The sequence below is a fragment of the Dromaius novaehollandiae genome, chromosome 4 (genome assembly GCF_036370855.1).
Source record: "Dromaius novaehollandiae isolate bDroNov1 chromosome 4, bDroNov1.hap1, whole genome shotgun sequence".
NCBI classification, from domain to species: Eukaryota; Metazoa; Chordata; class Aves; order Casuariiformes; family Dromaiidae; genus Dromaius; species Dromaius novaehollandiae.
In genome coordinates this window covers 10,344,082-10,357,054 of record NC_088101.1, presented here as the reverse complement: position 1 = coordinate 10,357,054, position 12,973 = coordinate 10,344,082, and the positions used below count along the sequence as shown (strand labels likewise).

At 40.0% G+C, this 12,973-nt stretch overlaps 1 protein-coding gene and 1 long non-coding RNA gene across 4 annotated transcripts in view; one reads left to right on the top strand and one right to left on the bottom strand.

Moving 5' to 3' along the window:
- Nucleotides 1-12,973, top strand: part of ANTXR2 (ANTXR cell adhesion molecule 2) — a 125,452-nt gene that overhangs the window by 57,579 nt on the left and 54,900 nt on the right. The window contains exons 12-14 of the mRNA XM_026103366.2: nucleotides 2,861-2,956; nucleotides 9,383-9,424; nucleotides 10,491-10,586. Coding sequence (XP_025959151.2) covers nucleotides 2,861-2,956; nucleotides 9,383-9,424; nucleotides 10,491-10,586 — 234 coding nt within the window. The remainder of the gene's footprint in view (nucleotides 1-2,860; nucleotides 2,957-9,382; nucleotides 9,425-10,490; nucleotides 10,587-12,973) is intronic.
- LOC112985039 (uncharacterized) overlaps nucleotides 4,642-12,973 on the bottom strand; it is a 311,688-nt gene continuing 303,356 nt past the window's right edge. For all 3 annotated transcript variants that reach the window (XR_010388853.1, XR_010388854.1, XR_003259651.2), the window contains exon 4: nucleotides 4,642-12,265. This is a non-coding gene — a long non-coding RNA (uncharacterized LOC112985039). The remainder of the gene's footprint in view (nucleotides 12,266-12,973) is intronic.

The following is a 12,973-nucleotide window of genomic DNA, read 5'->3' as shown; positions in this document are numbered from 1 at the left end:
TATATTTCGCTAAATATATTACAACAGATGTGGCTTTGAAAATATTGGGAAGCTTCCATACCATTAGAGACTTGCTCACTATAAATAGAATTATGTCAGAAGAGCCAAATGTGACACAGTCACTTGGGGGTCCCATCCCAGCACAGTTCCACTTCATAGGATTGGTGGGAGCAGGCTGAAGCTGAGTAGGCAGAACCTCAGGTCTTCAGCCTGGGCATGGAAGATAATTATAATCCTGCAGGAGAATATTAACTCTGTATAACTTTAGATACCTAATTTAGGTGCCTAAATAAGGAGTCTAGGCTCTCAGCCCTGTTAATGAGGAGGTGCTCTACGTTAAAGCACAAGCTGGAGTATCCAAGTTAGGCCTAGGGTTAGTTAGTGTGAACGTCCTCCTATGTTTTTATCATAGGCTTAGGGAAAAAAAAAGTTAGAAACGGCTCTTAGGATAAACTCCATACTTACACAGTTAGTGCCTTTGGAAACTCAATATACAGAATTTCTTGCCCCATTTTTCTGCTGTCCATTTATTGCTTCTGTCTTCTGTATTACATAGTCATGATATTTAACATTCTTTCAGTTAAATATGAGAACACTATGCAAGAACAGGGGTTTTGAAAATGTGTAGCAAATGGATACAGTTTTTCTTTAAATTTGTCTCATTTAAAAGCTTTCCTGTCAGGCACATACACATACAGAACAGTGCCTTCTGCTCATTAGCATGTATTTTTCCAACCGCATTTTCATCAGTCACAGGTAATTAACCTGAAAGAGAAAAACTGGTATTTTTTTCTCCCATTTCTTTTAAAACTAAGTACTTGGTGACTGCAGAAGTCAAATGCATCTCAGCTCACCTCTTACGTTTGAGGAAGAAAGCATAAATGAATTTAGAGCTGAAGAGACACACTACCTAAACCATGTTTCTGTGCCTAAGGCCTCTTTATAATTTGTAAGCATCTCGATCTTACACCAAAGCATGGTGATGCAGCCTCTCAGTGTGATAACCTCAGGACAATAGTTACAGGAGGATGCTGGAGACAAGCAGTATACTGCTTTCTCCTTTCAGAGAAACCAGTATACGTTAAGTGTGTTCCCATGCCCCCTGAAAAATTGCTAAGAGTGTAGACATAGGTAAAAATAAAGCACTGATGCAAAGCGGATGATACCAAATTGCTGGGTAAGGTAAAATACTTCCCTTCTCCCTCTGTTGAACTCTTCCATTGCTTCTCTGTGGCTGAAAGTTTTATCTAACAGGAAACAGAGTACAGATGTGCATTGACAGGAAAAACAGTAGAGTACTTGTGATCATCTTTTTTTTTTTTGTCTTTTATACATGTTGCAGCAAAGAGAGCTCAATACAAGGAGAACTGCGGTTTCCATAGTAGCAGATGGGCAACTGCAAGAAGTGGGTCACTGCTAGAATTGTTCCACTAATTCTAATGGCTGAACAGCTGATGGCTAGTTGGTATATGAGAGTTACAAGTTCCAGCCTCCCCCAACAAACACACATTGCTGCAGAGAAAACAAACAAAAATGGCATTGAGGCATGCACCTTGTCTTTTTCTTGCGTGTGCTTCATTGCCTGGTGTACGTATGGTCACCCACACACAGTTTGAATAAAGCTCTGCTTCTCCTCTCATTTGCAACAATTCATCTCCAGTACACCTTTGCTCACTTTGACAGAATTATTTGTGCTGCACGCTAGCATCAGAGATTCCCCAGTTGCCCGCTTGTCCTTTTCATCTCTTCCTTTTTCCCCAGCTGAATTTTGAGTAAGCTGTTTTCTAAAGGCCACTGTTACATTTTTCTCTCAGTGTTGTTCTAAACAAGAACAGCAGCACAGTCTATAAAGGGTTGAGAAAAAAAGTACCTACAGGATGTGGGTTTGAGAGGGTGGGAAATGGTCTAGTCACCTACTCGTTAAAAGCTGTACGTACCGGAAGCAATGGAAGTCGCCAAGAATTTCTTAGGTGGCTTCAGGTGCAAACACCACTGCTCTAAAGGCAGTTACTGTGGTGTAGTCTGTGCAATGTGAATTAGTAGTCTGGCTTATTACTTGCCCACATGTGTGGGCCATAAGTATAAAAGCCTGACTAGAATATCTGTATTGTTAGCAAAGAATCCTTATAATTCCACCCGTCCACCCATCCTTACAGACCTGAGTCCCTGTGAGAGGAGAAGGGCACTTCTGAGCCACAGATGTAAAAGGAGACTATTTGTGTCTTAACAGTTGGTTTCTTGGCATTTTCTGTCTGAAAAAAAACAAGAGTTGTTACTGCTGGAGAGGGTGCAAACAGACCAAGATGCTGGATCTGACAGACAGCTGGTTGATACCTGGGTAGACATATCCTGGGGTTTTTTGCCCCTGCAGAGCAGGCGGCCTTTGAAAGCTCCAGGACTATATTTGGAGTGCTTTTTCATTCACACAGAGCCTTCTGCAGCCCTGGTCAGATTCTCTTTCCAGCTCTTTCCTCCCAGTGGCCACTAACTTTGAATGGGCGATAGCCTTTCCAGAGGCAGCTTTTAGTTTGATCCTGTAATCCCTAACCAATGGCTATTTAACAGTTTTAACGCCTTTTGAAGTGTCCTAGTCTTCCTGGTGCATAACTGGTGGAACCGAAGAGACTTACACTGGCAGGTGTCACTGACTCTGCAGCATATATGAATTTGGCCGCGACCGCTTCCTGATCCTTTGTAAAGAGCTTTTTTCCTGAGGAACGTTGGCAAGAAATGGAGCCAATGAGTGGGAACCATTTGTTTGGTTCTGTCGTTCAATAGGGAGCTGTTTTGGGGTGAGTGGGCAAATGAGACAGGAATTGTTTGCAACATTACTGACATTGTCTTTCTGCTTTCTTCGCAGTCGAGTGGGGTAGCAGCACTTATTGCTGTTCTTGTGCTGTTACTTTTGGTGGCGCTCGGTCTTCTCTGGTGGTTCTGGCCCCTCTGCTGCAAAGTGGTGAGTAAAGAGTATTAAAAAAGAAAAAAGTCTCTGTATGTGATTTATGATCATAACTCATATCATGTTGTGAAATACAGATACAATAGGAAATAGGTTAAGTCTGAGAGTTCTATGTGACATGAGCCATCTGTTGAGGCAGTTTTCTTTCATTAGTGATATGCTGTAAACAAAAGAAGAGAACAGTTTACACGCTGTGGACTCTGCTCTTAGCAGTACTTTTGGCTTTCAGAGAGACCTGCACACACATGAACCAGCATCAGCAGACTGATGGGCTGCTCACTGGCTTTCTGCTGAGTGAGCAGATGTGTTACAGTTCTGTGAAATCTTTGATAAAAGCCTTTCTCTATTATTTGAAAGTTGCTGGCCATAATGGTACACAGATGTTAGCCTGAAATCAAGGACCGTTTTAAAAGTACTGTCACTAAAATTGATATTTGTAGTCCATTATGGGCTCTCAAGTTGGAAATCCCTTATTCTCTTATTAATCCCTTGCAAAAAATTAAATTTTCATCTTGCACACATTACATCTCATTTCATCTGAATAATGAACACTCTTTATCCTTCTAGCAGCAAACAATGCTGCTTTACTAGTCTCCCTCCATCTCCTTGCATGTCAGAGGTTTTAAACTGGTGAAGTTTATTACCCATTCAATTCAATGATGTGCTGAGGACTTCAGAAGTGGAGATTGCTTCCAGGCTGTCACTGTATTCCTTGTACACTTGTCCCAGGCTTGTGGAAAGCAGGGCAGCAGAGGAACCAGTCTTCTCTGCTGACCACACTGAAGCTCGCGTAATCAAAAGCTTTGGTGGTCCATTATGCCCCAGCCTAGCCTAGAACAAGAAGTCTTCATCCCGTTTGCTTCCTCATGGTCTGTGGTTTCTGAGGGAGAACTACTAGCTCTTCTCTGTTAAAAGAGTCTCTTTTCTGGCTCACTCTCCACAGTACAGCTCCCTCAGAAATCTAGGAAGGTTGTCTGTTACTTCTTTTCCTCCAGCAATTGTTTATTTCATGAACCTTCTCATGGAAGAGGAAAAATACAAATCAATCAGAAGAAAGCTGCTCATTTTCTTATTTTAAAATAATTGGCTCACTTTGATTCATAGGCAGGCTTCATACTTCTTAGTTTCTGCATTTTCTACATATAGAAAATGTCTACAGCTAGACATTTTCCACAGTTCTGTCATATGAGGCAGTATGGTAGGGAGATGGAGGATATGAAGGAAACAATATTCCAGTAGACTTTTTTTTGGCAGAAAAGCACACATTTTGTGTTTCAAAGACCAGTTGTTTTAAAAATATGCAGGTGAAATATAATTGAAATCTTAAGTGAAGGCAGGTAACTTTTCTTTCAGTGTCTCCTTTGAGCTATTTGCAGACACCCACAGGATTCTTTAAAATATCCATGACTTTGACTGAGTTATGTTTTACTATTTGTTCACAGTCTGTTGAGAGTGATCATATTATCCCCTCTCAAGAGCTGCTTTTCTGAAACAGACCATTCTGACTTTTGGCCTCTTACTGACTTTTTAAGCTTTTCTTTTTTATTTTAAAAACAAACACACTTACCTTTGAGTTGACTGATATCAGGAAACCTAATGTTCCTTTAGTTCTTAATTGCTCTCAGAACAAGTTGCCTCCCTAAAACTCTTGGTTTTTGTCACTAGCTGAATATCACTGTCTGTCAGAACGTATCCGCGCATGTCTAATTTATGTAAGCCCCAAATCAGTCTTTTACAATTGGAAGTTCCATAGATTACATCATATTCAGTTGTACATACAGTTTTAATCATTTGCCAAATGGGTGGTTTTTTCGGAGTCAGGTTTACACATGTACAGCCTAGTGAAAAATCAAAATACTTGTCACATCAGGCAGTGTTCAGAAGTCCGTGCTGGTCTCCTGGGGTGTAGTAAATCTTGATATACTGTGCATTTTCCTTTCATTACAGTAAAAAGTGATTGCAGTATCTCAGTCCCTTGAGAGCCGAAATCCTGTTTACAGTGATGACTTTGTAATGACAATCAGTAAGACACTTTCTGTATTTTTATGTCAGAGTCATACAAGAGAAAAGTCAACTGTAGAGTTCTGTAGTGCTAATTTTCAGCCCTTACGGTAGCTATGCCAGTATAATACATTAAAATATTAGCTGCAGCAGCCTGTGCTTGCCGGAATTGAATGGAGCTCAGTTTACATTACAGGTGTATGTAAATGAATCATGCCGAGCTGTGGAGGAATACCTAAGCTAACTCCCAATTAACCAAAATAGCTCTACTGTATAATGAATTGTAGAGCGGTGGTACTACCTTGGGTGCCAGCAGACGCACAGTGACATCAGTGCAGGACTCTGTGTGGGCTAATTAGGCTGGCTTCTCTTGTGTGGAGCTGACTTGTGTACCTCCACAAAGCGCTGCACTCAGCAGTGGGAAAATGCCCTTGGAATCTGACTCACCTTGTGCTTAGGTCTGTTCCTCCCTGATGTTTACTTTAAGGCATGGTGATTTATCCTGAACATCTTTTCTGGGTATAGGATTTGGTAATATCAGTAAATGTCTATTTTAAGGGAAGTCTTGAGCTGTTCAGTGAGCTGTTGTTAAAAAGTAGTCTGACTTCTATAGGAGCAATAAAACCAAAGCGCCTTGAATGTTAGTGCCCTGTTGTTTCCTCCCACCTATCATGAATATCTTATTTCCTTTAAAATAAAAGATCATTTTAGGGCTCACTGCTACAACAATACTGAGTTCCAAGAACACATACTTTTACACTGACCCTATTACCAAATATTGACTCTTCCTTTCTTTTTGTTTTGATGTTTTCTCAGATCATTATACTGTACTCCCATTCTTTTTCCTTCTCTTCCGCATCTGACGTGCTCACATTACATGTCATCACCACTTCTGGCTGAGAACCTTGGGCTTTGGTGCCGGTGTCCTTGACAAGAGGGGCAGCATATTAGGCTAGGCAGGACCTCCTCTTCCCTTCCACGGAGCCTGCTTGCCTGGCAGAGGGGAGTGTTCAGTTTCATGGGACAAGTAACAGGAGTGAGGAAGAAAGCAGCAGCCCTCAAGCCTAAAAAATGTCACATAGATTAGAATCAAATGGAAAAGAGGAGAAAGGTGTTACAGGCAGAACAGAATGAGTATCTGGAGCCACAAACATATAATTCCTATTGTCTGCAGGCCATCAGAGTTGTGTGCTTTGGGTAGTTTGGGCACTTACTTCATCCTTGCTAGGAATCAGTCTTGACAGTGTTCCATGATATGAAGTCCATGTACAGTTACAGGTTGGGGTGGGGGGGACTCCTTTTTCTTCCTTTTCTTCCTTTTTTTTTTTAAAGCAGTTCACTGTTGACAGTTCTTTCACTCTTCCCTCAATATCAGAACATATGATCGCATCAAGCTGGCTTCAGGCTCTGGTGCTGACATTTCCTAATGCCCACATCACTCGAACATTTGAAAAGTGTTAATGAGCAGATCAAAGGGACTGTTGCCTGAAGCAACTAACTTTTTTTTTTCTTTTTTTAAGAAATCGGCTCTCCTCCAAACTCAAGTCTTCATTCTTTGCAACTAAATAAATGAGATGCAGCCTTGCTGGACGATGATAATAAACCAAAACAAAATTAGGGAGCAGTCCATCTCTACTTGTGGTTAATAAGACAGCAGAATTATTCAGAGTCTTCAGTATTTAAATGATCTGAATAAAGTTCAGGAAAAGTTAATTTTGCAGTATTACGAGCTTCAATATCTGCAGTTTTATGCTACATTTGCATTGTTTTCTGCCAAAACTGCATGGGTTCCTTGATTTGTTTTTTTCAGAAATGGCTTTCTGCTAATTTTACTTGAAATATCAGACAAGACTGAGAATACTCTTTGTGTGTGTGAGAGAGAGAGCGAGAGCGAGCGAGTGTGTGAGTGTGTGAGGAGCCTGTGGAAACATAAGGATGCAGGCATTTACATTCCACTTCTGTCAGCAGGGGTGAATATCTGCTACTCAAAGCAGATTATTTTCTCACACCACTGTCACATTTAAAACAACTTTCATTTTCTGAAGCTATTAGAAATAGCAGCTAATTAATGTATCGGTTAGCTTCAAATCAAGTTTACCCTATAACTTCAGGGAGTTTAGCAGCTGGCATGGGATTGCATCCTTTGCTAAGGCAGTTAAACAAAAACTTCCACTGAGTTATGGCTTATGAAGCCCAGTGAGGTCAACAAGTGGTATTTTTCTTGATTCATTGGGGTAGAAATTTTGATTCTGTCAAAATTGATAGGCATTAGGCCCAAGCAAGCTTTAGAATGCATCATAAAGTTTATTATCCAAAGTTGTTTTTGCTTAGGAGAGATTCCAGGATATAAGAATCATAGAGCTATAGAAAGTGGAGTGATATCATTGTTAAATATGTATTTATACAAGTCTGCAACCTAGCTTGGCTTCTTCTCCTCGTCTTCTTCTTATAGTCTTGGCAACAAAATATGTACTTTGAGATAATGGTTAGAGACAGGCAGAGGGGAAAGAAGGATGAGAATTAAATACATAAGATAATGTGAACCTTAGACTGAAAGTAGCTTTTACTATTTCCAGACTTTTAACTGTTCTCAGTGAGAATTAAAGATCTTTTGAAAATCTTGCTCAGCACCCAGATTCTCTCAGAATCTGTTTCAGGATCTCTCTGTGTTTTTGTTTCTGTAAAGTTAGGGCAGTAATTCCAGTTTGGCTTTCAGGAATGCTTGACTTAATTAAATAGTTGATTTCTATTAAGTATTCTGAAAATTCTTGATGGATGACAAGAAAAAATACTCAGAAATATTTAAAGAAAAATAATTTTAACATGTTTTTGCAAGGTTCTGGCATGAAAGAGGTGCCTACTTAAAATCCCTAATTGATTTTCCAATCTACTGAAAGTAGTCTGAGCTTAATAAACAATTTAATATCTTAAAACCTGTCATACCATGGAAAAAATATTTCCAAAGGTGCCATAACTTATTTGTTTTATTTGATGTAATTCCTGTATCCAGGGCTAAAAGTACATAGCTTATATTAGCAGTAACTATTTTTGGTGCCATTGCGATTTGAGATGTTAGTCAGGAAGGAAAACTCTTGAGTATTGGTCAAGAAAAAGATGCGTCTTTTATGTATGATGCTAGGCATCTGTGCAATGACACATTATTTATAGGCAGTGGTAGAGTAAATGAAAGTGCTGTAATTAATAGCAGAGAGTGAAGAAAATATATTGCAATTAAGGTGTTTACTCTTACAGCAGGAAATTTAAGTATCTGTCATTGGGGACAATTTTAGTTGGGTGTATAGGCATAGCAGAACTAGACTGCTTTATATTCATGGGGTATTTTTTCCATCATTTTTGCATAATACGCACAAAAAATGACTCTTCATAAAACTGAAGTGCTTCCTTTTTAGCTTTACTAACCTGTTTGTCTTGCTGAACAATGCCTGTGCTTTCAGTTTTTAATCATCATCCTTTAAGAGGGTCGTTGCCTTCCTCTTCCTCTCCCTTTACTGTTGTTTCTTGTCAATATCCTAGGGAACTCCCTAGGATTCACAGGAATCCACATACAAGGATTCACACTGGGGGGAGAAGTTTAAATGACGTAAATGTGCTTTATATATTCTGTAGCTTGTTAAAAGTTAAGCTAACCTAAAGCAAAATTACAAGCACTTCATGCAGCAAAATGCAGGGCCTCAGTTATCCAACAGAGACCTTACTTCTGTCTTTTTTTTTTTTAATCACATAAAGAGGTAATTTCAGTTGGTAGCCAAGCAGTCTTGTGGCTGGGAGTAAGGTTTAAGTGAATTACCCTAACAGAAGCTGTCCATCTCCAGTAACAGTTTAAGAAGCCTTGTGAATGTAACTCCCTGATGCAGGCACTCCACACTGAACAGTCAAGGAGCTACGTATTTAAATTATTATCTGAAATGTGAGATCTACGGAAATGATCTGGACGTCTAGAGGTGAAGCCTGAGCTACCAGTAGGCATTTCACACTTGTCACTGGGCCAGAAATTCTCCAGCAGCATGGCACAAGGAAGCAGGCATCTTGGCCCAAGATTACACGAGACCTCACATAGACCTTGGGTTGCTTTTCCTCCCAGGCTTGCTAATTAACTCCATAGGATTTCATCACTCGCAATTACTTAGAATGACTGAATCTTATCCGGTCAGGAAGCAAAGGGGCAGACACGTCTGCCCAGAGAGTGTCTGTCAGTCAATTGATTTTATTTTCTATCAGAAGGGTGGTGTTAATTTCCAGAAGGCCTTGATAATCAATCCCCAAGGGACTTGGCAGCAGTGGCTGCCAGTTTGCAAACAGATGTGGAGGACTCGGACAGAAACAGTTCACTTAAAATTTTCTGTCGGCTTTTGGATGCTGTCAGTGCAGTTACTTATGTTTTTGTATGTTTGGTTTTTTTAGGTCATCAAAGATCCTCCTCCGCCTCCGCCAGCTCCAAAAGAGGTACAGTGTGGTGGTGCTCCACGGACCACATTGGTTACATGATACCATTCCTCTGTGCTTTCCTGTGTTCTGCAAATCCGTCTCTTTGTCCTAGCTGCTAAAAGAAGGAAGAACAAACCAGTGGGAAGCCTTAAGCTGAGACTTTTGGATGGTCAAAGTCCAAATCTCTGTCCTGCCCCAGTCATCTCAGTGCAGCATGAGTCAAGTAACTTAAACCCATATCCACAGAAATATTTTGGGGCTTTATCCCAAAACAGTTTAACATTAAGTTTCCCAATCTACAGTGAAAGCAGAGAGATGGGGTACTTCTTGTATGATAGTCTAAAGATTCATCGAATGACTTGATACAGCATTTTCCTGCAGCTTGGATATTCCAAACACTGAACAACCTTTATAGTGGAATTTCTTTACCTTTTATGGCCAATAATGTACAAGAGGATATTCTGGCATCTTCAGGGTTTTTTCCTCTTGCTCTCGATTTAGCCAGCCGCTTGAACGCATTCAAGCTTATTCTGAAAGTTAAGTCCATAATAAGGTACTCTACTGAGCAGAGGCAGCCGAGAGCAAGTTTGACAAAGGTTGGCTTAGGAAACAGTGATTGGCTGTGTAACCTTTATCTGCCGATCTGCTGAGCACCGTCTGCTGAATCCAAATGACTAGGGCTGGTAATCTGGCTCTTTGAAGGCAATATATTTTCTGTAGAGAAAGCATCTGAAAATCCCTTTCCTTCTGTGAGATTGCTTGTTTTTATTAGCGGAAAGGAAAAGGACAAGACAAATGAATTATGGTCAGTAGAATACATAGTTGGAGTCCCCATTTGGACTTTCACAGTGGTTGCCACCAATGTTTTCCCGTGCCCAAAAATGTAGAAGGATTTTCAAACATGACTAGATTTTGTTTGCAAGCTGGTAAACTCTTGGGGAACCTAAAAATCTGGTCCTTTGCACTTAAGATGGGAAAACCTTTTCTCTGTGAACTCTAATGAAACCATATATTAGATAGACACTTAGTGAAAAAAAAGAAAAGTATCTCTTTTTAAAGTAAACCTATCTGAATTTATGGACAGGAAGAAGAAGAAGATCCCTTGCCTACCAAGAAATGGCCCACAGTGGATGCTTCCTACTATGGTGGACGAGGAGTTGGAGGAATTAAAAGAATGGAGGTTTGTACTCTGTGGACATGCCAGTTCACTAAAGCACAAGATTTCTGAGGCTGCAGATGGTGGAAACAAAGACTTTTAAAGTGTACTGGAAATACAATGGTATAATGTTTGCTTCTTTCCCAGTGACATAAGCCTTGTAAAATTTTTACCATATCGAATAATTCTGACCTTGGTTATGAAAGAACAGCTTTCAGTAGTTCCGTTTGACTGGAACTTTAAATAGATGCATGAAGGCATGCTCTTTCCATCAAGCTAATGAGAAAGAGAGAGTGAGAGCCTTTTCTGAATGTTTTGGAAGAAATTACAGTGAAACATAAGTCCTCCAACTGTGGGCCAGCCAAATGCGCTGACAATGGTGATGCTAAGGAGAGGCTTGATCCCAAAGGAACTCACAGCGACAACAGTGCCTGTCTTTGAAGAGACATGATAGCATCATGTTAATTAAAACAGAATGAAAAATGTGCATCCTTATGGGCATGTCCTTATGTCAGATTTTATAGTCAAGTCAGCCTTTATGGAATTTGCAAAGCAGTTTTCTGCGTGTTTTAACTTTAATCTAGGAAACTGTCTCTGAAATACCCATCTAAGCCTTATTGACATATCTTGATCAAACTTTAAGTAAATACATGGGACTAAGAACCAGCTTTGCCTGAGCTCTTTTCAAACATAGAAGAAGAATGTGTATGCAAGTTTAAGGCTCTCCTGTTTATATGTGTTTCCTTCAGCAGTTCAGAATTGCTAATTTAGAAGAGCCTCAGCTTTTAAAAAAAGAAACCATTTTGTGCAGTGCTTTTCAGATGCAAACTAGAAAATGCTTTCCAACATAAAGAATTATAAGCCTGGATTCTTAACAGGAGCCATCATGAGCCTCCGGAAGGGATTCCAGGGTTTAAATAATTACAGTTTGGAAATGAGATCCTGCCCAGTGGAACAGAAAACTGATAGATACCCAATGAACACAAATATTATCAGTACCCATGAAAAAATGCATGTTTATCACATGGTGAAAATACAGTATTTCCTCTTCAAAGAAGAGAGGAAAAGAAATATTTAGGTTAGAAAACATTTTTATCCATAGTTGGAATTTGGACAGGCTAACGATGTAAACCATTTGAAATTGCTGATAACACAAACATGGTGCTGTTAGAGCTGGACTCTTGAAAGGCACTTCGTTCTGTGGAGCTGAGTCCTTGTCCTTCTCTGGGACCTGAGAGTATTCAGCAATGTTCAGAGTTGGGCTCCTCTTCCTAACTCCCTAAATATGAAGCTTCACCTCTGCCCGGTAGTATTTGTAACAGCGTGGCTGAGCAAACTGCTGGCTTAATTGTCCGTTTCCAGCTCTTCTGGATTAAGCAGTATCAGACCTTATATCTTTCACTGGCTTAAGAGAGTATGTTGCTCTTTTTGTGAATCAGGGCAGAGCAAGTGTGGAAAAGACAGAGAAAACAAGAACTTTCTTACACAATGATGAAGGTTAGCGGGTCAAAGAGAGGTTATTCCTTACTTGACGATAAATATGTAGCAATTTCTGTGCTGTGGCCAAAGAACAACTCACTGGTCTAGTCCTTTATGTTTCTTTGCTGTTTTCAATTCATGTGGTCATTCACTCAGTTGGCTCCTTTTTGTTGCTGCTCTGTGCTGTGTCATTCTTCTGGCAGCTTGATTCTTCTGGCAGTTTCCTTAGATAGAGAAAAGGAGAGAAAGAGCCAGTAAACTTATTCTTATCATTCCTGTTCTACTTCAGTTGGCATGCTATATTCTTTTTTGGGGCAACCTCATTCACTCCTGCCTTCCCCACTAGTTTCACCTCCGCTCCCCGCCCCTCACCGCCCATGACAGTCCAGAATAATTTAGCTAGTGTTGCTCAGTCTTCCTAGATTTGTCTTTTGGCATTGCTTTAAAGGTTTATGATGCCATTACTAGACCGCACCCATTACAGACTGTTAAGTTTTAATATCAAACTTGTATTGTCAGACTCCACAAATTCCAGTTTCTTCTGGGTGAAGCCATTTTAATCTGAAAGAGAAGGTCATTTTTTCAGTAAGGAATCCACCATCTATCTCTAAATGATTTTAACAGTGTTTAAAATACATTTTAACAACCTCATAAAAAACACTATAAAAGTACCATTGATCACAGTGAAAGATACAGATGCATTTTAATGACTCAGCAGGGTCTACTTGGACATGAAAGCCCCTTCTAATATTGCAGAAAGAGGATTCCCCAGGGAGAGAAAGAAATCACTAAGCAAGCCAAACAGCATGATTCAAAATAACAGAAAGGTTCAAAACAATCCCCTTCCTACGAAAGGATGGTCTGTATTTTACCAAGGTGGGGTATAGTATTCAGACCAATTAAAGCTCTGTTGTACTTTGGTGTTCTCATTC